The 23,514-nt window shown below is 38.6% G+C and overlaps 2 protein-coding genes across 11 annotated transcripts in view; one reads left to right on the top strand and one right to left on the bottom strand.

Moving 5' to 3' along the window:
* PRKN (parkin RBR E3 ubiquitin protein ligase) overlaps window positions 1-21,513 on the bottom strand; it is a 597,077-nt gene extending 575,564 nt beyond the window's left edge. The window contains exon 1 of one of the 2 annotated variants that reach the window (XM_032443533.2): window positions 21,160-21,513. In XM_032443533.2, the coding sequence (XP_032299424.2) occupies window positions 21,160-21,166 (7 nt within the window). In that variant the 5' untranslated portion in view covers window positions 21,167-21,513. The remainder of the gene's footprint in view (window positions 1-21,159) is intronic. The other variant, XM_085541382.1, reaches the window with a different exon arrangement.
* The window catches only part of PACRG (parkin coregulated), a 169,816-nt gene continuing 166,797 nt past the window's right edge, over window positions 20,496-23,514 (top strand). For 3 of the 9 annotated variants that reach the window (XM_085541388.1, XM_085541392.1, XM_085541384.1), the window contains exons 1-2: window positions 21,535-21,607; window positions 21,787-21,965. In XM_085541388.1, coding sequence (XP_085397514.1) covers window positions 21,819-21,965 — 147 coding nt within the window. In that variant the 5' untranslated portion in view covers window positions 21,535-21,607; window positions 21,787-21,818. Of the gene's footprint in view, window positions 20,807-21,169; window positions 21,304-21,534; window positions 21,608-21,786; window positions 21,966-23,514 lie in introns of those variants that run through there. The other 6 variants (XM_085541387.1, XM_085541390.1, XM_032443568.2 and 3 more) reach the window with 6 other exon arrangements.

Here is a 23,514-nt window from a genome sequence, read left to right as displayed (position 1 = left end):
ATATAACAAACTTTATTTATCCATTTCACATTGTTATAAAATGGCTGTTGAAATCTATTCTTTGGAAAGATGGAAAGATTTATAGTATACATGGCACACACAGCAAACTTGTAGAAACTAGTCTGGAAGTCTGGAAAAAAAAAAAAGCAAAAAAAACCTAACAAAACAAGAAAATGAATTTTCATTTTAAAAGCAGTCTGTCTTCATGCAGAGTCTGAGCATCCTACCACCCAGCTATTCTGCGGGCATTCAGACACTTCACTATAATGTCTCAAAAATCAATAGCAATTTATTCTCTCTTTGGACCCCAAGCAACAAAAGTAAATAATACTGTCACCTCCAGTCTGCCTTCAGAACATGGCCACAAAGTGGTCTTGCTACTACACTGCAGCTTTACACAGTTCTTTATCTGTGCTGGCTTTTCTGCCTATACTGGCTTTCATAAGGGACAAATGCATAAGACAGAAACACAAGGGGGTCAAGTTCTTGCATGTTCCGGCCAGCTGGAGCGCTGAGTATGAGTAAAGGGAACAGAGAAACAAAAGATGCCAAGACTTAGCTGATTTTATTTGAACAAAAAATAAGCAATATTCGCAATTGTTAGAATTTCATAGTTTCATAGTTTCATAGTTTCGTGCGGGTTGGAAGGGACCTTATAGATCATCGAGTCCAGCCCCCGGAATTCGAGCCTCTGTGTAGCAGAGCGGCACTTCTACCACTTGCGCCACAGGGGGGATTCGAACTCCGGGCCCCAGTGTTGCAAGGCGGCGTCTTTAACCACTGCGCCACCGGGGCACACATTTCCCACACAATAAGTGAAAAAAACAAACAGGAAAGAAGTTGAAAAAGAAGTTGCAACTTCAAATATGCAACGTGTTGTCATGGGTTACACGGGTAAAGGCATTTCTTAAATTACTTCCATAAAACAACTAACAAGGGCTTTAAAATTCATGTCCCTTAGTAAACTGCATATTGAAAATGTCAGAAGATTCAGAATAATCCAGAATGTTCAGACTAATTAATTTCTTGACACTGATTGCAAATCATGATGATTTTAAGAAAATCTCTTTCATCATATGCCAGCTAGACTTGTTTAACTTTTTATAGTGTGCGGCATTGATAAAAGCACAGACATGTTTACGACGTTTCTAACATTCAAACTGGTAGAGATAAAGATACACTCAGTTAACAACTGGTAATTTTCTGTACACATGTAAACTTTTTAGGAAACAGCATATCTATTTTTAATTTTTACATATTTAATTGCCTTTAGTAGATGCAATAGTACAGCAGAAGATTGTCTTCCCTGTCCCCTGCCTCACTACTCCCCCCCACACCTTTAATTCAGTTTTGTTTTTTTCTAGCCATAATGATTTTCAAGGATTCATATAACAAGTTCAAGGTGTACCACTCCTGCATACTGGCATCAAGTCCTGATTTGAAGGAGGCTTCCATTTCTTCCCTGGCATTTTGTACCAATGAGCATAAGGACAGGGCACAAGCTGAATATAAAGCAAAGACTGTGTTTGAAAGAAGAAAATTTACCTTCTATTGCATAGTAATTCCATGAAGTAAGTTCTCATTCTAAAATGATAAATTGCTGGAACTTAAAAGCACTATAAAAATTCTGAATTTAATGGATTGCATAAGAATTCTCATTATCAGGCAAGTTACAATTGTGATAATATGTACTTTTTAAGTAAAGAAAAGCAAAAACTCTAAGAGGATTTTAGGCTGCTATCTTAAGAAAGAGCAAAATCTGAATGAATTGTTCACAACTGCTTGAGAGTAATGAGATACTAAGACTTTTCACACAAGTAGTTGTCTAATCAAAGGGCATTCTGAATGAATGTCACTGAGAAGTTTTGGTAAAACATTAGAATACAAATGTATTTCTTCTTTTAAAATTCAAGTGGAAGAGGGTAAAAATCCAATCACCACTCCTAAAGAAAAGAAACACAAAAAGCTGAATTTTATATCCAGTCATAAACTGAATGAAAAGGAAGGAAGATTGTAGAGATTTTATTTTTGTATATGACTCATGTAATCCACAAGGAGATTTGGATAAGAAATACCTGGAAAGAAGGCAGCAATAAAGCTGGAAACAAAGCCACAGGGCTTCCTCTGAAGGTAAAAAAGATATCTGCAAAGAATGAGAAGTCAGCTATTCTGAGAACCAACACCTGTCACAGAGCAAAGAAAGTCTAAACAATAGATTATTATTCAATTATTTAACTTAGAAACAACTACAGCAATAACATAAAATTGTACATGATTTTTAATGACAACTTAAGAAGCATGTAAGCAGCTGAAATCAGACTGCTGGTGTTTGACTGACTCTGGTCAGAACCTACACTGAACTCTCATATTCAATTCTATGCAGATTCTCACTAAATCCCTATAAAAATATCTCACAGGATAAAGAAACCAGAAATAAATAAATAAATAAATAAATAAATAAATAAATCTCTCAATTCTATTATTGTTTTCCCCAAGAAGTATGTGACGTTTAATTTCTGAATTAGATAATTTTATATCAGCTATTTTCTTCAGTATCAGTGAATGCATTGCTAACCATATTTAGCACTGGGAACACAAAGCAGATATGTATGAGACAGGCTTAAATCATTCCAGAAATTCTTCTGTGGCTCTGATGTATCTCCCAGTAAAGTTCTGACAAGCGAGATAAGCTTTAACACTTTCAAGAATAGTTCTATTGTGCTTACAAAGCTCTATGGGAATGCTTTGGAGCTCTGAGATTCAATAGGTCTTTAGGTATAGAGTATATAAAGCAGTGAACACCAGATCAATGTGCACTGCAGTTTCTGGCTAATCCTGTTAGTCCTGTACCTGCAAAACGTTAAGAACTTAAGTCAATACCTCATAACAAATTTATAAACTAAGCCTTTTTCAAGCTCAAGCTTATAAAACATCTGGAATTCAAATACACATATATTAATCGAAGTGATGTCCAGAAATGATATCTCCATGGTGCGACTAGATGACTCATTCAGATTATCAGGATGCCAGCTGGTGTTCTGCCATCAGCTTCAGTAAGCATCATCAGATCACACAGACGACAAGATGGGTTAATTCACACATAAACAGGAATACTCTAATATGGCTTAACAGGGATGTGATAACATAGAAGGCTTTTAAAAGTAGCTAAGTAAGATTCAAAGTACTTTTGCAAGTGAAGGAGATGAAAGAGTCTGAAACTACCTTCAAAAAGTCATTCCAACCATAGCTCAGTGGCAGCCAGCTTAGTAAGGTCAAGTAAAATCAGTTGTTTCTTGCCTGATCCTTAAAGCTCATGAGTGCCAAAGCTAGAACCACAACTTTAAACCCAAGCTTTAATTAAAAGAATTCTTCAAGAGAGTTCTTGTTTTTTCTTATACCCCGTTAGTCTTTCATTGCTGCCAGCAAGGCTGTCAGTTTAACAGAATGCAGACTATACACACTAAAATGTGTTAAGGCTCTGTGCTCAGAGATATCTCCTGGGAAGCAGAGGATACAGTTTTTATTTCCTTCTCTCAATCTACATGAAGAACAGATATGAAGTCTCCTAAGTACTGTACCCTGTCAAGAACCAGCAGTAAATTGTACTGTTATTGAAAGAGGTTTAGCTCAACTCAGTGAGATGTTCAGGTTTCAAAGAGCATACTTTCGTGTTTAGAGGCACCTAAAGTTATGATGCCAAATATCTGCAGAGTAAAAATTCAGCTGCAAGCCTGAATAATATGTCCTACTGTAGCCCAAACAGGCACAAAGCAGTCAGAGATTCAGAACTCCTCTCAGCAGTTACATAACTTTCCTCTGCAGTTGCTTCATTTTGCCCGCACCTGACTCCAGCTACTCATCTGATCTCACTGGAAGTGAGTACAAGGCGTTAAACCAAGCCAAAGTAACCTATATGAAGGCTCAAGCGTCCCAATATACCAGTCACCTGACATTCTTAAATGGAAGTAACACAATTAAGAATTTATAATTAAAAATTATGTGACTTAACTACCACAGTGAATGTAACACGCATTGCAAACTGTTAGCTAATTTTTATTTTACCCACAGCAAAATGAGCAATAAATATATTTATGTTCATTTTAAGGGGACCTCTGACTTGAGAAATTAATTTTTAAAAGGATTTTGTAATTAAGAATTGTATAAATAAACATTTATTTTATTTGGTGCCTTTAAAATATGCATTACCAAATTCAGAATGTCCAAATCCAAGTGCTACTTCTTCCTCCAGAAGCATATAAACACACACTGTATGAGTGTTGCTATCTTACAAAAGCTTCTCTTTATATATTTCTAATAATTAAACTATTATCCACTCTCAAAAATTCTGAGAAAAAGGATAATTTCACAGAATTACAGGTGTTGGAAAGAACCTCAAGAGATCATCAAGTCCAATCTCTCTGCTGAAGCAGGTACCTTACAGTAAGTAGCACAGGTAGGTGTTGATTGAATATCTCTTGAATATCTCCATAGAAGGAGATTCTACAGCCTCTCTGGCCAATCTGTTCCAGTGCTCTGACTCTTACCATAAAACTCGTATTGTTGTTTGTACAGAATTTCCAACGTTCAAGTTTTAGGCCATTACTTCTTGTCTAATTGCTACACACCACTGAGAAGAGCCTGGCCTCAGCCATTTGCTCCCACCTCCTTCTAGATATTCATTAATATTTATCAGATCCCCCCCCTCAGTCTTTATTCACACTGGAGTTGCTTGAAGACCTTTTATCGCTTGCATGGTCCTCCACGGATCTCCTTGTAGGAGATCCCTCTTTGATGAACTGAGGAGGCCAGAAATGAACAGAACATTTTAATGTGGCTGCACCGGAGCAGAGTTGAGAGGGAGGATAACCTCCATCAATCTGCTGGCCATACTTCTTAGTGCACCCCAAGTTACCACTGGCCTTCTTGGTCACATATGGGGGCCTTGTTGATGTGTCCTCATTCCATGTATTCCATCAGGAATTTCTGTTATCACTGCGGCTGAGTGATCCCAAGCATAATGACCACTCTTCATATGGAACTAATGAGAGGTAACAAGATTATTCACTATTCTTGTAACGAATCAAATCCTTCCCTTCTAACCAAATCACTACTAATTACTTCAACTACTAATAGCTACCCTGAACAAACTAAGAATTAAGATAGTGATTCATTCTAATCACCATTTTGCCAATACTGCCAATAAGGTTACCACTAGGATGCTAATGTGGGCATTTTTCTTCAGGACTTAAATAAATATTGTTAACTTACTTCTCTCAGATAACTAGATTCCTAATCAGTTTAGGTCTGATTGACATTTGCATTCTAAAATTAAACAAAAACAAAAACAACTAGATGACACTACCTTGAGTTACAGGTAAGCTGAATTTGCCTGCACAGGACAGCATGCTTGCTTCCAATCTTACTATACAAACTATGCAACTTAACTAACATAATTAAGCAAATCTAATTAAGGAGATTTATCTAGGTGCACCATATTACCTTAATGAAAAGTATCACCTGTTAAAACATGTTCTGCTATTCATAACGATATATTTTGCACTGTCAACCCATCTAGTTTTCTTGGTTTACACTAACTTCTTGAACATGCTTCAATCAATTCTCAATTAATAGACTTTCTTTTTCTTCCCAAATAAGCAGGGTATACTTTATTGACATATTAAGAATTTTACATATGACTGTTTTGTTTGCTAAAGAACACCACCTTCCTTACCTCAGTATTTTCCCTTTCTCAGTATTTTCAGTATTTTATATTTCTAAAACCATACTCTAAGGTCACAATGAGTTTATTTCAGAAAGGAGATAAATACGTAATTTAATTCACTTCATGTATTGAACCTAATTGATCAAACCATGCAGATAATTCTTTCTTTACAATGACAGAATTTATAAAGACATGCAGTTGTTTCTGAAGTTTTTTTGTAACAGAAACCTATTAATTTATATGAACAATGATTTTCTCTGAAAAATGAATAAAACATTTATAATGTACCTTTAAGTACTCCTATTTTATTAACTTGTTCGGTTAAAGTAATATTAATCTATAACCATAGCTAATTTTCATACATTATTTTTGTTTGGCATATGTTTATACAAAAATGTATTGCAACTAAATGAGCGATTTCAATATTTTTTGCATTTTGAACCTTTGACATTATTTCTTATTTGAGTAGTCCCAACACCTCCCCTCGTTGAAATCAACAGGACTATTAGAGAGTACCAGGCAGGTATGGGAGTCAAAAGGGAAATCATTCCTATCATTTAACAGGTTCTTTGGATTTCGTTCTCCTCTCACCTACTAACTACTGCTACAAGAAATAACTCGTCGTTGCCAGTTGGCTGCCAGTTGTTGAATGGGATTAAGTTACATGGAGCTTAAATTATCAAAATGGCCTTTAGTAGGACATTCCCATCAAATAAATATGGAGTAAAGAGTTTCACTCTGGGCAATCAGGCTTATAAGTAACAGTTCATTATCCTGAAATATCCTTTCATACCACAAATAGATGTACGCAGTAACTCTTAATTTAGTTTTATAATTATCAATGACCATTCTGAAAACAGCAGAAAAATTCACCTCCAGAGGCATTTCTATTTGCAAAAATGTTTACATAATAGGCCACAAAATACAAAACATTAAAAAAAACACCAACACCTTAAGCACTAATTAGCTACTGCAAAACTGCTCTCCCTTATCCACAGCAAACAGCAGAACACAACCATTCATAAAAGAAAGATGAAGATGTTAAATTTTTTAACCTTAAACACATGCCACTATTTTCTGAAGTTCGCCAAGCTGTCAGATTAGAGGCTTTCCTTGTAGCTTTTATAGAAATCATTTTAAAAGAAAAATAAATAAATAAAAAAGTCTCCAAAACAACATCATACCTGTGCTATACTTGATAGAGGCAGCGTGTGAAAGAAAGGCCAGAAGATAGATAGAAAAAAGCAATTCTAAACTAGAGAGCAATATAAACTTAATTGCTCTCACTGCTAGATATGATTTGCATTTATTAGGCTAACAGTTACAGATTAATACACAATTTTCCTACAGCTGTTTTGTTATTCTCTCTTTACTGAAAGTCATCAACCCACAATGTTCCCTCCTTTTCCCTAGAGCTTCTATCATAGCTGATAAATCTGCACCAGCTCTTCCTTTCGCCCTTCTCATTCCTGACCAAACTGGACCTTTGCTTTCTTAAGCCCTTCCCTGCACTTGGATTGGGTTCCTCCAGGGTTACCTAGCCCTGATTCCAGCTCTCTTCCTTTTTCATCAGGAGGCCCCTATTAACCCCAATCTGATTTGTTTGATTTCCTGCACATCAGGATGAGCTCTTAAACTCCAGGTGATAATCCCTTGGGTGATACCCAACTGCTGACTGGAACAAGCAGCTGGGGAGAACTTCTCAACTCACTGCTGGTTCTGCTCCTCTGCTTGAGGGCAGCAGCCTCCAGCAGAAGTACACTGCCGGAGCAACATCACAACCACTACAGTACGAATGGCTAGATCTCACCTGTCAGAGCCTGAAAACAAATCTAAAAGCCCAGCTGGACACAAAAACCAAGCCTACTTTATTTTGCACTGAAATGACCATGCATGTAATTAGTTACAATTAAACAAATCAACAGAAATGGAAGCAGTAAGGGAGTCTTAAGCTCCACAGTTATTTTGCAAGTTAACAATTCGTAATAACTAATTAATTACATTATAACTTACTTCCATACCAACTAAATCAATGATGAAAAACAACTTGCAAAAAGAACAAATGTGCATGTCAACAAAACAAAATCAGAGTTGTATAGAAATATTACATGTGAAACATCAATGAACAATTAGTTTAGTGCAGGGAAAGGAAACACCTAAGAGGTACCCAAGATGGAAAACACTACAGTGTGTTTCCACCAATGGTCAACTCTTTTTTTTTCCCCTGAAGGGCACTTTTCCTCTGTTTGAATTACTGTTCATTGATGTCTGTCAGAAGAGTTCTACCTGTTTCCAAACAGAGGAGCTCTTCAGAGTCTGCAGGAAAAGAACATAACTTGAGAAGCAGAAACTGCACTACATTAAAAAACAGACCGAGCAGCAGCCTCAGCAAGGCAGATGAAGTAAATGCTTACCCTGAAAAGATGGATAAACCACTCACTCCATCTTAGATTGTCAAAATTTCAGTAGTTTAACAAAAGATGTTCTGCAGTAGTAAGATCACAATTTGATTCCTAACAAAACTTCAAGAATGAGAATTTACAGCCAGCAGCTATTAGAAGTAGCATTGATTAAGCCACATGAATTGAAACATTGTGCTTGGGGGAAAATAAACATAATTTGTACAAACTTATACTACTGTACAGCGACTGCCTGGTTTTATCTCCGCTATAGGTTATGCTATGTGTACTAAAAGGAAAATAGTTCTGCATGCACCAAATCTCCAGTTTCATTTTGTCACAACTGGAGGAAAACTAATAAAATTCAGTTGTGACAATTAAGAACATTAAATTTGTATATCAGCTGTGTAAGTGACAAATGGGATATCAATAAACATCATTGAGAAAGACGGGCAAGTTGCCAAATATTAATAAAAATATGATGCATCAAACTTTGAACAGCCATATCAAACACTCTAGGGACAAGTATTAATTATTAGATCTTTAAAACATCAAAAACAAGTTTTGTATATTTCAATAATTCTAGTCTTCTTAGTTCACTTAAAACCAATTTTAATTAGAATGATCTATTAATACAACAAAGTTTTTTTAAGGTATTTGTTTTGTTCCCCTTAGATTGCAACACAGCATACTTTTAACTCATATAGTCAGTAGAAATGATCCATGCAATATCACAAATTTGTCGTTTTCTTTTTCAGTGAAACAAAGACAGAGCCACAAAGGTTAACTTCACAGAGAAGTATTAGTCTGCTGCTTTAAGGAACAAACTGAGGAGACAGCTATTTATAGAATGCTGCTCACCATTATCCTTTCCAAATTCTACGGAAGGCTAAATATTGATGCATTCCCAAGTCACCTTTTCCCTTCTTTGGTGTTAACAAGAAGGAGTGCGTTTTTGATGCTCTCAATTTGTCAAGATCAGGTGGACTGAATGGTTTTACAGAGTACACTATTCCAACTCCTTCAGGGGCTATACAACCACATTAAACTCTGCTTGTTATTAATAATTCATTGCACCTTCTGTAGTTCACTACAGGGGCATCACTCTTAGGGCATCACTCTTATTGAAATAACAGGGAAAGTCAGATAAACAGTGTTACCGTCACAATGAGAATAAGCCTACCACAAACCCTAGAAAACTGAAAGCTCTACAAAACATTTGGTGGTTTTTTTAATGCAATTCCCAGACTAAATTCAGCATTCTACAGCCCTTCCTAAAAACTTATTAACAATTTGACGCATCAGTATAAAAAAAGCCAAAAAATAAATTCTGTCTACTAAGATTTGGCCTCTCTGCAAATTTGAAGCATCAAATTTCTACACATTCAGCTATACTGCAAAAGCATTCATGTTTCCATTATTCTGAAAGATCTCTTTACAGTTGTATTGTACTTCAATTACGGCTTAAGCAAAGTATAATTCACAAAACATAACTATGCTGCAAAATGCTATGATTTGGAATTGCAGCATTTTTTAACGTAGTTAAAAAATACCCATGACTAGACCAGTTAAAAACATAGATTACTATCATAAATACAGAACAAGCAACTTTATCCCGGGTTCGAATCCCCCTGTGGCGCAAATGGTAGAAGTGCCGCTCTGTTACACAGAAGGCTCGAATCCCGGGGGTTGGACTCGATGATCTCTAAGGTCCCTTCCAACCCGCACGAGACTATGATACTATAGTACTAAGCAACTTTACTCTTCATAGTTACTGACAAGATGGTTCATACAGTCATGTCACATATTTCTCACGTTTGACTACAATGCATATGACAGTAAAGAGAAGGAAAGAAAGAAGTGAGAGAAAGCTGCATTTTGCATAAGCACATTTAAGAAGGGAGTGGAGACAAATGATGTTTGTGTAATTTACCCAAACAAGCAAATTTTGCTTTGATGTATCAGGACAATACCACAGGCAGGGGGGACAAGAGAAAAGAAGAAAAAGGAAAAAAAAAAAAGACAACAAAACACCCAGATTTTTACTTACAGAATTAAGTCAATTTCAAAACAATAGTCTGCTGAGTAGAATATGTTCTGGGAGAACTTATAGAAAAGGACTGACAAATGTTCTGTCTTCCAGCCCTACATAATTTTTCCTTAAAATAAATAAATAAATAAAGATCTTCTAGTATACTGATGCTCTATTTAACTTCTATAAGAAGTAATGATACTAAATGTATGCTTAAGTCACCTTTAACGCAGGTGTTAAGAAGGAACTGCAGACAGATTTGCTTGAATTCAACTAGTTAGGACAAGAACTAATCTCAAGCACGATAAGAGCAGTTTATATACATTCAACTTTATTTCAATCCCCATCTGTGTTTGCTTTTATTCACAAGGAGGTGGTAGAAATTGTTTAATACAAATATACTTCATTTGTATTTGATCTGTTGCTGTTTTGAACTAACTATAAATAAACACTATCCTATTTTGTCCGTACCCATAAATAGGAACTGGGGGGAAAAGAAAAGAAAAATGAATGTTCTGCTTGAAGGAATAAGGAGGAGACAAATCAGTATCACTTGTCAGTCACCAAAATTGTAAAATGCATATTTGGACAATTTAATTCTCCAAGGAAAGACAAAAAGGAGAAGACCCTTAAGAAAAAAGTAGAGAACCAATTACTTAAAATACTGAAGTACACATTTAAGAAGCATTTGTTTAGAAAATTTTTAGTAATCTATCTAGTATCAGAAATCTTTGTAACAAAAAATGTTTAGAAAAAAAAGTTGAAATTTGTCAGTAATAAAATGTAGAGGACCAAATGAAACTAAATTCAAAGGAAGAACAGAAACCTGTCTGCTATCCAAAAAACATCACTGATTAATATCCTCATATGGGGCTACATTTATACGAAATTATAATTCTAAACTGCCATGAAAGGACGGCAACTTAATCATTTAAATAAAGATCTGGATAAAGACCTCTAGGCACTTTAAGTGCTCAACACTGCTGGCTTTATGTAAAATGTCAGATCCTTGTAAGCCTCCACAGGGAGCTCATCCAGACCATCACCTTATTTACGTGAAAGAATAATCACAATGGCAGCCTGTGGAACAGTGCTGGAAGTAGGAAAAAGCAGGAAAAGGAAAGTTTACATCTTACTTCTGTAAAAACAAAACAAAAGCCATCACTATCAAAGCAGTATGAATGGTTGGTTTTAAGGGAAAGGAGTCCTGGAAAGGAAAACTAGAAAGGAAAACAGGTCACCTCCAGTTAAGGGTAGAACTCTCCTTCCCAAATCCTAAGAATTTCAGCATACAGAAGCATGGATGGGGAGACCAGATTTTTACTAGCTGTACCTAAAATAGTAAAAATCCTCCCTCCTACTGTCACCTCCAGCAAGCAGTTGCAATTCATCCCCACATCTAGGCTTAAATAAGCTTTGTTCCAACCAATTGTTTCACCTTTCTCACTGTAATTTTCAAGGTACCTGGGTCTGATGTTTTGGAGAATTAGGTACAAGATGGCAAAATCTGTAGTTAAGGAATGTTATTAGTGAATGGCTTGCTGTAAATTGTACCTAATGTACAGTACTGGTGAATGCTAAAAGGGCAAAGCCTTTGAGGCACTTGAGACTAAGGAGTTCTACTACTACGCTTTGGACATACAAGGAAAAAGGAGACTGTTTTCATAGTCCTTCTCAGCATTAGGTGAATACATTAGCTACATTATAAAGGCAAAATTTTAAAAAATCATTTCTGACTATATTGGAAAAACCAAGAAGGGTCATTATTTTAGATACAGAGATGCAGCGAGTAGATATGAATAGTAATTTCACTGATAAAATGAACGAAGACAACAAACATTTCTTGGTTTTGTATTTGAACCCTCCTCTCCCAATTGCACAAGTAGCAAAATAAATAAAGATTTCACTGTGTAGAGAGGCCCTTTGTCCTCAAAGGACTGCCTAATCATATTCATGTCTAGAAATGAAGTAAGGTTTCAAAAGCTGTATTCACATAAAAATCAACTGTTTGAGTTTTGTGTGGTGATTGCATCTTAAATTGGTTTACAGCAGGCAGCCTTCTTTCTCTTAGCTCAGGAAACTGATTACATGAACAGTTCTAAAATAACACATTTAATAAGAAATGGGAGCTAACACTGCACGCTTATTTCACACAGTGGCACACAAAGACTTCCCAGCTCCTAACTGGAATTATAGCAATTGTTGCCCTACTACCTACACAAATTCCTTACATTTTTCAGTTTTTCTAATACTGAAATGATAATTTCTTAATATTGACAAATCAGGAATAGTAAACATTGTTCAAATATGATTAGTGTGTGATTAAAGTAGGAAATGCTACACCCACAAAAGTAGAGTGCTCCATGAGAAACATTTCAAGCCTGTATTGAATCTAAGTTATATCACATGCAAGAGTTACATAGTGCTGTTTGAAGCTTATGTCTATAAAGTAAAGCACTACATAAGCAAGAAGGAAGGAATCAAATTCTAAACATGTTTGTGATATGTCTTTACAGAGCCAAATCCACAAAACAGCTTGCTCACTTTGATATAAGTTACGTACTGTTTGGTCAGGATGTTAACTGGCTGAAGAAAAAGCCAACTCAGTAAAGGGTAACTATGTTAACAGAGCAGCTGTTAACTGATGCACTGCTTGATTACAAGGTATTTAATACAGCATTAAGTATCTGATCACAGAATCACAGAATGACCCGGGTTGGAAGGGACCTCAAGGATCATGTAGTTCCAACCCCCCTGCCTGGCAGGGCCACCAAACATACACCTTTACTAGATCAGGTTGCCCAGGGCCCCATCCAACCTGGTCTTGAACACCTCCAAGGACAGGGCATCGATGTTTACTTTTTAGTCCTTATATTTCTCTTCGTATCAATAAGTAAAAATTAATTTCATCCAGAGATCAATTCAGAGATGCACTTTTATAACCCCCAGGAAGAGCTGCACACAAAACACACAGATATTAAACCACGGTAAGTACATGTAACTCTCAGTTACTCTCAAATATGAACAGGGGAAGAAAGCGACAGATTGAAGCATCAGTCCAGAAAATTCAGACAGAGCAGCTGAACTCGCAGGAGAGGGCAGGAATCAGCTGTGTGATCCTCCTCCCCCCATGTTTTCATACAGGTTACTCATCTCCTGTATTTGTCTGCAGAATATCTAAGGCACAAGAAATGACTTCCATAAGCGTCTTTGCTAAGCTTCAGATGTTTTAGTAGGACTGATGTGGCCAAAGCCCCATGCTATACTTTAAAAAACTAAGTCTTAATGTTCTTTCAGAGCAGCGTTCAGTACTTTTATAAGCTGCAATGCATTTTCATTTTACCTGGATGGGGAAAAAAAAGAATAGAGAACAGCAGGGAAGCAGCTATTCTAAGAAAGGGAGGCATAAAGTGTAAACATAATAAAATAAAGAAGCAAATGAAGAAACTCTTCCTTTCCTTTATTAGAAATATGGGAAACAGATTGTGCTCATCTTGCTCAGGGCCAAGAGCTGCACTGTGTGGAATTCAGCCAGGCTCTGCCACACAGCTCACTAAGTAGTTTTGCTGTGTTAAAGAGTAAACCAGATGGGACATTTGCTTCTGACAGGATAATTCTAATGGAAATTGTTAAAAGTCATGCAAAAGTAACTTTTCAGCTTCATCTGCTATTTTATTGTGTACAATGAGGGCAATCAGTACGATGAGTAGGATGCGGGGGAGGGGGAAATAAATTAAAAAATGCAAAACATTGGTCATTAGCCTGCTTTAAAATTTCTCTGAGATTCACGGGTTTACATAAAGGACACAGGAGCCTAAAGCCAGGTACACTATTAAACAGATGCGCAGCTAATATCAATAAAATATTTGCAGATTATGTAAAGTCAGTGAGTCAAAATACTTTGCTTAAAGGTGAGCCTATAGGGTCATACAGCTCGAAGAAAATATACAGAGCAGGTTAACAGATTGCTACACCCAGGGCCTGGTGAGACTGTAATAGGCAGCCTCTTTGTTCAAATCAACATCCCAACATCTTCAGACAGTCCTACAGTTTCCAGATGAGTTTTGAACACTAAAAAAACGACATCACGTACAGCTCCTGCTCTCAATGTGCTCTTGTAAACCAAAGAATTATGACCTGACTGTGTTAGAGCAAAATTAAGGTTTTTTTCTGTTGTTGTTTGTTTTGGTTTTCAATCAAAAACTGTCCCTGGCAATGAACAGCTTTGGCTGAAACAAATTTATCCCATGTAGTTCAGATACATATTGAGCATACATATGATACATATTTCTTTGAAGAAAGCGGGTCATTTAGCGTAAGGAGACAGGCTCATGCTTCAGTCATAGCAAGCTTGCCAGATTATGCAGTTTGGCAAGCAAAATTAAGTACAACTAAACGTTCGCTCTTGAAGTGGGCAATATTCATATACTCTAATCTTGCTCTCTCAGCTTAAAAACTCCTCTAAGCTCACTTCTGTTCATGAGGAACCAGCTTCACAACAGACTTGGATAGTCTTTATGAACTGTCTTCGACTTTCTCCTGCCATGTTCCTTCAATCAGCTGCAGAGCAGACATAATGAAATTGATGTGATTGGATAAAGAAAATCAATTTATTTATTTTTTAACATTTAGTTTCAGTAATCTGATTATGAAGCTTTTAGTAATAGTGTAATTACTTTGAAGTTCTGAACATATGTTTCCACTGAGAGTACTGCACAGAGGACTCTGTATCAGAAAAAGGAAGAAATAAATGTACCAAAAAAACATTACAGCTCATCCAAAAACAAAACAAATGGAATGAGAACCGCATGTCAGAAATGTAATGTTTCATTTTCATCATGCACAATTCCTTTATTTAACAGCAATGATTGAACTGGAAAACACTTTTTCCATGACTTCAAAGAATATCACCAGAAATTTGTTCATCTTCATTCATCTTCATTCATTTGAACCAGTTTCTGCGCCTCTTAAACTTATCAAATCAATTTCTAAATGCTTTTCCTTCATATATCAGGATTGCAGACACTCTCAGTCAAAGGGTATGGGCTTGGAGTAGGAGGAAAAATACAAACAGACTACACGAGCCATTCTAAAGTGATGGAACACAAAAAAGCAAGAAAAAAAGGTCCGTGCTATATTTTTTCCCAGGTCAAACATTAACAGTCCTCATACAGGCATGAAAATGCTTAAGTGAGGAAAGTGATCATAGAATCATAGAATTACCCAGGTTGGAAAAGACCTCGAAGACCATCAAGTCCAACCACATAGTACCCTAACTCTAACAACCCTCTGCTAAATCATATCCCTGAGCACCACATCCAAACAGCTCTTAAACACATCCAGGGATGGCGATTCAACCACCTCCCTGGGGAGCCTATTCCAGTACTTGATGCAATATGTAAAGTTACAGCTTAGTAATATCAAGCGGACTTCACACTAACTCCAAAAGGAGGCAGCAATGTTCTGATTTTCTCCAACTTATTCCTGATATTGGACAAAACAGACAAGAAGGTTCCAGTCAACTTTTCAGTTGTTGTGTAATGTCACCCACCTTTCCACTGCTTCTGTACTGATCAAAACATATACAAATGAGCTAGCTGAGCTATTGCGGTACAATATTTAGAAACAGAGAAGATGTTACAGATTTTAAAGATAATATTTTATCGTATAAAAATGTGTCTACTTAGGAAATAAGCCCTCAGGAATACGAACACTTGCAAGACACAACACTGAGGAACAGAAGGCAGAAGAAACACATTATTAAATGACTGACAATCATATAACTAAAGCCTGCCTGCTCATAATCTGCAAAGACCGAGCTTTGGATGGAACCTGTGGAATTCTAAGTTATATAGTTATATATTTCCAACATTTCCATTTTTTCTTCTAACAGTCTCATGACAGAGCATCCTAGAGCAATGAATTTCTATCAGTAAAGGGGGTACAATGTGTTTCTGATTTGGAAATTCATTCCAGCTCTTGAAGAAACACTATCAAAACTGAATCTGATAGAGCTTTGGATTACAGTGTACCTAAAACAAAGAAATACATTACTTTGGCAGGGAATCTCTAACATATTACTTCCACATTTTGCTACAATGGGCCTTTTTTTCTAATTATTTGTGGTTAGAAATGGAACTTGGAATTCTTAGTTCTGATCTCAGATACCTTGAACCAAACATTTTGGCAATAAATGCTATATGTAATTTGGTATGTAACAATTCCTCCTTCCTGCTCCCAAAGTTGTTTTCAGTTTGCCTTGGTCACTTTGAAAAGCTGGTAAGAGAGGGATTTAAATATAATCTTCTGTTTTACATTGTGCTTTGTGCCAAGGACTGCAAAATCCTTGGTCAGCTCTGTATATGTTCCTGATGATACTAGAAGCTGAGAGTGAAGATACACAAGAACTACATAGATCAAATTGTTTTTGTCCCATTGTTGCTGTCTCCCGCACATCCCACTTATCTTGAGCTGACTTTGGTTTTCACCAGGCACTTCTGTAAGAACGAAATCCAGCAAAAATGGAGAGTGTTTTTTGGTACAACAATAAGTTTAATTAGTTCAAGAGTCAAATTACAAATATGTCAGTGAGAGGAGTGAAGCAGGATGTGCATATAGCAGCAAAGCCTGTGAGGGAAGAGCAAGGGAAAAAGAAATGGGAACCGTTTATTTTAATCACCAATTTGACTGGATCAGAAGACCTACAAGTCTGCTACAACAAACATTTAGCACAACACAAAAGTCATCTTAAATTAACACACATTCATGTCTACCCACTCATAATTCTATTTATGTATATATTACTAGTAACTAGACAATGCAGAGAAGGGTAGAGATCCTGCTCATTGTAAGGTAGCGTGAAATTGTGTCTTTAGGATCTTAGCTAAAAGACTCAGAAAACTGCACCAGAACATCCACAGCCACTGCTTTACTGATCTTAATGTGAAATATCTTAATGAATCAGATATTACATTACCGTCATTTATTTTGTGAGGAATTAAAAAACAGAATGTCATCAGGAAGTCTTTGTTTAGTTCTTGTCAATCCACACAGAATTTCTTCTGTCATCTTCAAAAATAACACTAGTGTTTATTCCTTCTGACTAACCCCATATAGTTTAGTGCATTAGAGGCCCCCAGGCTTGATAAGATCCTCATATTCAAGTGACTATTTTTATTTTATCTTTTCAAGCAAATAAATAGTACATAAAATTGAACATAAGACCTACTGTTAGGCTACCACTTATATTTTCTCTCCAAAAGGAGTAACTTCTCTTCAGCGGTGAAGAAAATTATTAAGAAACCTAGAACTAGTCAATGAACAACTAATGATTTAAGTCAGCTAAGAAGTTATTTCATATGTAACATCTCAATCATGAAGCATGTTATCAGTTCCATTAGTTCCTGGCTTACAACAGAGTCCCTGTTTCTAGAAATATATTTAAATACAACATTTTCACCATTTCATCATGAATACATTATTACTTAACACTATTTTCTCTTGTTGCAGTGGTAGAAAAAACTGGCCTTAAAATGATTTTCAACCACAATTCCAAGACAACAATAACTTGTATGCAAGCCAGCTGCAAACCGAGATTTTAACCTAGGTTATCTTCCAGGACTTCTTCCTGACTTTAATAGGATTACTTAGGAGACAATTTTAAAGTGACAGTATCAGCCACATCAGCCATGCTTGACAGACATGGTGCTTAAAAGGTAGGTGTATTTATTATTTCTGCTGTAGTATTTAAACGCTCACTGAAAGAACAAGAAAAAAGAATATTCACCACATAACAGAGAAAGCTCGACATATCAGCACAGTTAGTGCTGTCTAGGACACCAAACAGCTGCAAATGAGCCCTTCAGTAAAGTTGCTCTCAACCACAGCTCCATGTTCAAGCAACAGCATTGCTGACCAGGAGAAAAAGTCACTAAAAGGAATCAACAGCAAACTCTATCCCCACATCAGCCATTAACCACAAAAATAGGCTCTCTAAGCATTAGGCTGCCTGGCACAACTGAAAAGAGAGGGAGAGCAGGGGTGACAATTCCAGCTTGCATTCATCAGGCCTCTAGGCTGATCAGTTTTCTTCTCATTGGATGTAATTTAACATTAAACTCGTGATTTCTAAATGTTCTTAGCTTCACTGATTTAAAACTCTGAATTCTCTCTAACACAAAGGTATTTCCACTGTTTCCACTGAAGCAAAAAGAGCCATTGAGCAAATGTGCACATAGAAAAAATAAAATAAAATAAATCAATGGGGAGGAATCAAAGTGATAAAAAAAACACTGATTTTGAAATAGGACATGAAATCACTTGAGCTTAAGGTAAATGGTACAGAAGCTGCCCACAGAAACACTTTCATTTATAGCAATCTCCTTTAAGAACAAACTGACAGCAGAAAACAAAGCACAACACTTCTCATGGAACTGGAGCCACTACTGCAAATATAGAAAGGGAATACAGATTTGACTCCATAGTATTCAATAGCACATGAACATTCCCATCTTCCATCAGACGGAGAACATACATACAGTAATCTCTTTTCAAAATAACTTTAATTTAGTTAATTTAATTTCAAAGTAACTTTAATTTAGTGTTTCTCATTTATAAAATTAAATAATTTTCATTGATAAGAAATATTAAACATGCATCAATAAGTTCCCTGAAGTTTTTAACTGAACAACCCATCAGCACGGAACATAAGCGGATTGCAATGTATGAAGTAATACATGCAGAAGTGAAACGACAGCTGAGGAATCCTTTCAACCATGCTGAGAGGGTAGAACACACTGCAGAACAAACAATATTCTAAAAGCAGTCACAAAACCAAGATCTGCTTTTGGACGTCCTGCAAAAGCGAACAGTTACATCATCAACTTGCTGACATGACATTCCAAATGCAGCTGTCACACAGCTGAAAATAAGTACATATATATTAAGGGGAAACAGTTTTAAGCTGAAGGAGGGAAAATTTAGGCTGGATGTCAGGAGGAAGTTCTTTACTATGAGTGCAGTGAGGTGCTGGAATAGGCTGCCCAGAGAGGCTGTGGATGCCCCGTCCCTGGAGGTGTTCAAGGCCAGGTTGGATGGGGCCCTAGGCAGCCTGGTCTAGGCTAGGTCTAGACATTTGGAAACTGATGGCCCTGCCAGGCAGGGAGGTTGGAGATTCATGATCCTCAAGATCCCTTCCAACCCGGGCCATTCTGTGATATGCTTAGTTTGAAGGCCTCTCTCAAGGAATAACTTCCGAAAATAAGCACATTTTAATTACGATATTTTATATTTTAATTTTAATATATGATTAGTACTTGTTTTACAAATAAGATGATAGCATTTAAAAATCTATATGTAAGCAAATCTTTCTGTGCAAGCCTTGACAAGAGAATGCAATACCAAGCAGGAGGACAAGTCAGATGGACACTATAACAGTCAGTGATGTATGTCAGTGATGTGATGCACAACCGCAAAGTGGCATTAAATGGAAGATATAGGAAATTAAAAAAACAATTAAAAGAATTAATTGCCATATATTGCACAACTGTCCTGTCTTGCCACAAGAACTCACTGTGGACATCAAGCATCTCCAGAGTTCGAAGAACAACACATTTTGGATACTATGTTATCTACCTCATGATACAATTCTTTAAGCATTCAGATTCTAGTGTTCATACAGATTACAGTCTTTCCACCTTTCCTTCCTACTATTCCCATCCTTGCCATAGTATTCCTGACTCCTAAGTGCTTTGAGGAAACTTTTCAGAGGGCGGGATGTTGGACTACATCATTACATCACGTACTTGGAAAGCAATTCTTCTATTTACAGAATGTTTTGGGGGGATGGGAGTGTTGGAAGATTTGTGTGTGTTTGTTTTTGCTTTCGTCATTAAAACAAAAGGTTGCTGCTTAAATAACTTAGAATAGCAACTCATAAAGGCAGTGTTTATAAATTCGCATCTAACTGGGGGGCACAGTTCACGATCAATATTCAGAAACATTTGTCCACCGCAGAAAAAGTAAAGCAACAATTCCTCAGTCACATAAACCATGTCTGCATACACAGTGAACAAGCAGCAACCTTTCGCTGCGAAGGCTGAAGGCGTGAACTTCATAGCCATAAGGGTATTACCTCAAAGCTCTCAAAAGCAAACAGTGCAGCCCTGCAAACACAGATTGCACATACTGTAACAGAATCACAGAATTGTAGGGGTTGGAATGGACCTCTAGAGATCATCGAGTCCAACCCCCCCGCCAAAGCAGGCTCCCTACACCATAACAAGCAACAAAACAGCAGAGGACATAACATTAACATTGATACGGTGGACTCCGTGATTTCTTGTGCTTTCTTTCAGCAAAGCGTGTTGTCACGTCATTTTTGCATACAACAACCCCGCCGAGCAGTGAGGCTGAGACAGGGCGCATGAGGGAGCGGACCGTGCGGCCAGAGCCGGGTGGCTCCGCGGCAGAAGCTCACACAGACACTCGCTGCTTCGCACCAATTACAGCAGCAACAGCAGCAGCAGAAGGCTGCGGAGCCCCTCAAGGACCAAACGACCAAGCTCCCAGCCTGCAGGATGATTAAATCGCTTCTTTTACGAATACCTGCCAGCAAGCACCGTGTCAGGCCAAGAACTCCTCACGGCCAGACAGGTTCGTGAATCCGGCAATGCTTGCCCAGCGGTATTTACGTGGATATAGCGTAGAGAAATAACAATTCGTTATAAACGACTCTAGCTGCAGGCCCTGGACGCGCTGTCACAGGGCTCCCTCAATAGAGGGACGGACCAGGGCAGGGCAGGGCAGCGCTGCGTGCACGCGCCGTGACGCCGTGCCCCCGTGCCCTGACCGCTGACAGCGGCCACCCGAGCACCGAGACGGCCACGACCGCAATCAAACAGCCCCCATCGACCCCGCGGAGCCGACACCCGCCGCGGCGGCAGCCATGCGGGCAGGAAAGGGCGGATCAGCATCCGGGCTCTGGGCATGGGAGCGCGCTCACTCACCTATCATGGCGGCCAGGGGAGGAGGAGAGAGGAGGGGGCGCGCACGCTCGCGAGCCGCAGCTCGAGCCGGGCAGCCGGTAACAGCGGCTGGAGGAGACAGCGCAGCCGGCAGCGAACTGCGCGTGCGCCAAGGGCGCTGTGTGGGTAATGTAGTAGTGGCGTGCTCAGGTGCCTCACGTGGCTGCCGGCTTTCCCCCAGCGCACACAGACACACACAGACACGAGTTACACGAGTGTTTTATCTTATTCCTGCTGCCCGCTGTGATGCGGCGCAGTGCCCCGCCTGCTGCCCGCTCGTGTGCCGCGTGCCGTTCGTTTTGCTGCCCTTGTGGTTCCTCCGTTGCTCCCCCGCCCGGCGTCACGGCGGTTGTTGACGCGTTGCTTAGCGACGGGCGCTCGGCCCGGCCGGTGGCACAGGGCTGAGGGGGAGCGACCGGGGCGATCGGAGGTGAAAAGGGGCTGCGGGGACAGCGGGACCAGCCGGCAGCCCCAGAGCGGGGGCTGCGGTTCGGAGGAGCGGGAGGAGGGCGATGCCGGCGATGCCGCTGGCTGCGGGGTGCGCGGGGCAGCTCGGTGCTCGGGGAACTGACCGGGGCCGCTCGTTGTCGTTTGCTTGTGCTTTTGCAGTCCGCGTGCCGATTCTCGCCCGCTGAAGGGAGATGGTTGAGGAGGAGGCGGGCGGCGGCCCCGCCAAGCCCGGGGGGAACAGGCTTTCCCAGAAGCAGGAGCCGTTGGGACACGTGAAGAAAAACAAGCCGCAGGTCTCTGACGGCTTCACCGTTAAAGCCATGATGAAAAACACCGTGGTACGTTTGCGGATAGCGTAGTGGTGTTAAGTGGCGTCCTCAGACGTGTTCTCTGGGCGGGGAGAGAAGGCGTGGGTGCTGGAACTGCATCTGGAGTTGGCTGGTTGCTACGGCTGCCTGCAGGTTGCACGGGACTGTTCCCACAAGGAACAGCCTGAGCATGTAGAAATTGAGGCTCCTGCCTTTCTGCAAGGTCCCGCATTGTATGGTACGAGCACTGTGTTAGCTGTCAGCCCATAGAGCAGAGTGCAAGGCTCCCTGCTCTGCAAAGTGCTGCCAGACGGTACTGAAGCACTATACGTGTAAGTGCCTACACGTAGTCACATAGTGCAGGCTAAGTTTGATGTGTGTGTCACAAAGGACCTGGAAAATACAGTAATTCTTAAGCTAAACTTAGGAAACAGTAAAAACTTTTCACTCAGAACTAGATGTACACCAGCCTGTAGAGGAACTAAGTCTCCATTTGATATTCCCAAGGCTAAGGGCAATGGATCCAGCAAACTTCATTTTCATTAATAAGCTATTTTCTAATGAACTTAGAGGTACATGAGTGAAAATAATGTGATCAAGGCTGTTCAAATTGCTTTATATTATTGTCTACTTTTATTGTTCTTAAGGAACAAATATAAAAGAAGGCAAATGGTCTCCATGTAAGTGAAGGAATTGCTATGAAACTCCTGGATTGCATTTCTCTTTATTTAGACACAGTTCAGTGTTTTAACTCACTATTGTTTTTTCTGCTTTGCTTTTTTTTTTTTTTTTTTAAGTTGTATATATCATTCTGATTTCAGCTGTGAAACATATCATTTCCCTTATTTTGCTATAGCATTCTTCTATTTGAGGTCTATACATTTGTTATCTGTAAGAACACCCTCTTAAGAAAAGTAAAAAATCCATCTTTTAACAAAGTTTAAATGGAACAGAAGTTCTTTACATAAGTAACTTTCTTTGTGTTAGTGAAATGAAAACTTGTTTCACCTTAGTGGGAAGAATGCAAGGCTAAGGCAATCCAAGCAGTGTTTTATAGATGGTTTAATTTGTTTGGTTTTAATTCTGTAGATGTAATAGACTCTGAGCTTAGCCTTTTTAAAGACATTTCTCTCTACAAAATTCAATTTACTAATACTTACATGTGCTTATTTATGTCTTGATCTGCAAGAGATACTTGATTTAGTCTAGAAGAATCAGTGATTTCAGCACAATTTCAGAAATAGAAGTATTTTGTTTTTAAGAAGAGAACCTTGACTTATGAGTATAACTCGCTGTCACTTTAATCAGAATTCAACTTTCCTTTTAAAAATGTTGGAAATTTTATCTTTTATTGTCACCAGTTCTAACTTTCTAAACACCCATCTGACATCTCAACATTCCACAGGTTCTTTTCCTACCTCCCTGGCTCCATAGGAAGCAGTGAGACTGTCTGAAGTCCAAGGCTGTTTTTTTCCAAAAGTTCTGAGTGAGGACAGGCAGACAGGAATTATTTCCCTGGGGTCAATGTGCGAAATGTCAGAATAGAGTAAGGATTATCTCACTGCCACTCAGTCTCTGT

Source organism: Coturnix japonica, chromosome 3 (assembly GCF_054131305.1).
Source record: "Coturnix japonica strain WE chromosome 3, WE-NBRP24, whole genome shotgun sequence".
Taxonomy (NCBI): Eukaryota; Metazoa; Chordata; class Aves; order Galliformes; family Phasianidae; genus Coturnix; species Coturnix japonica.
This window is presented reverse-complemented; position numbering and strand designations above follow the sequence as displayed.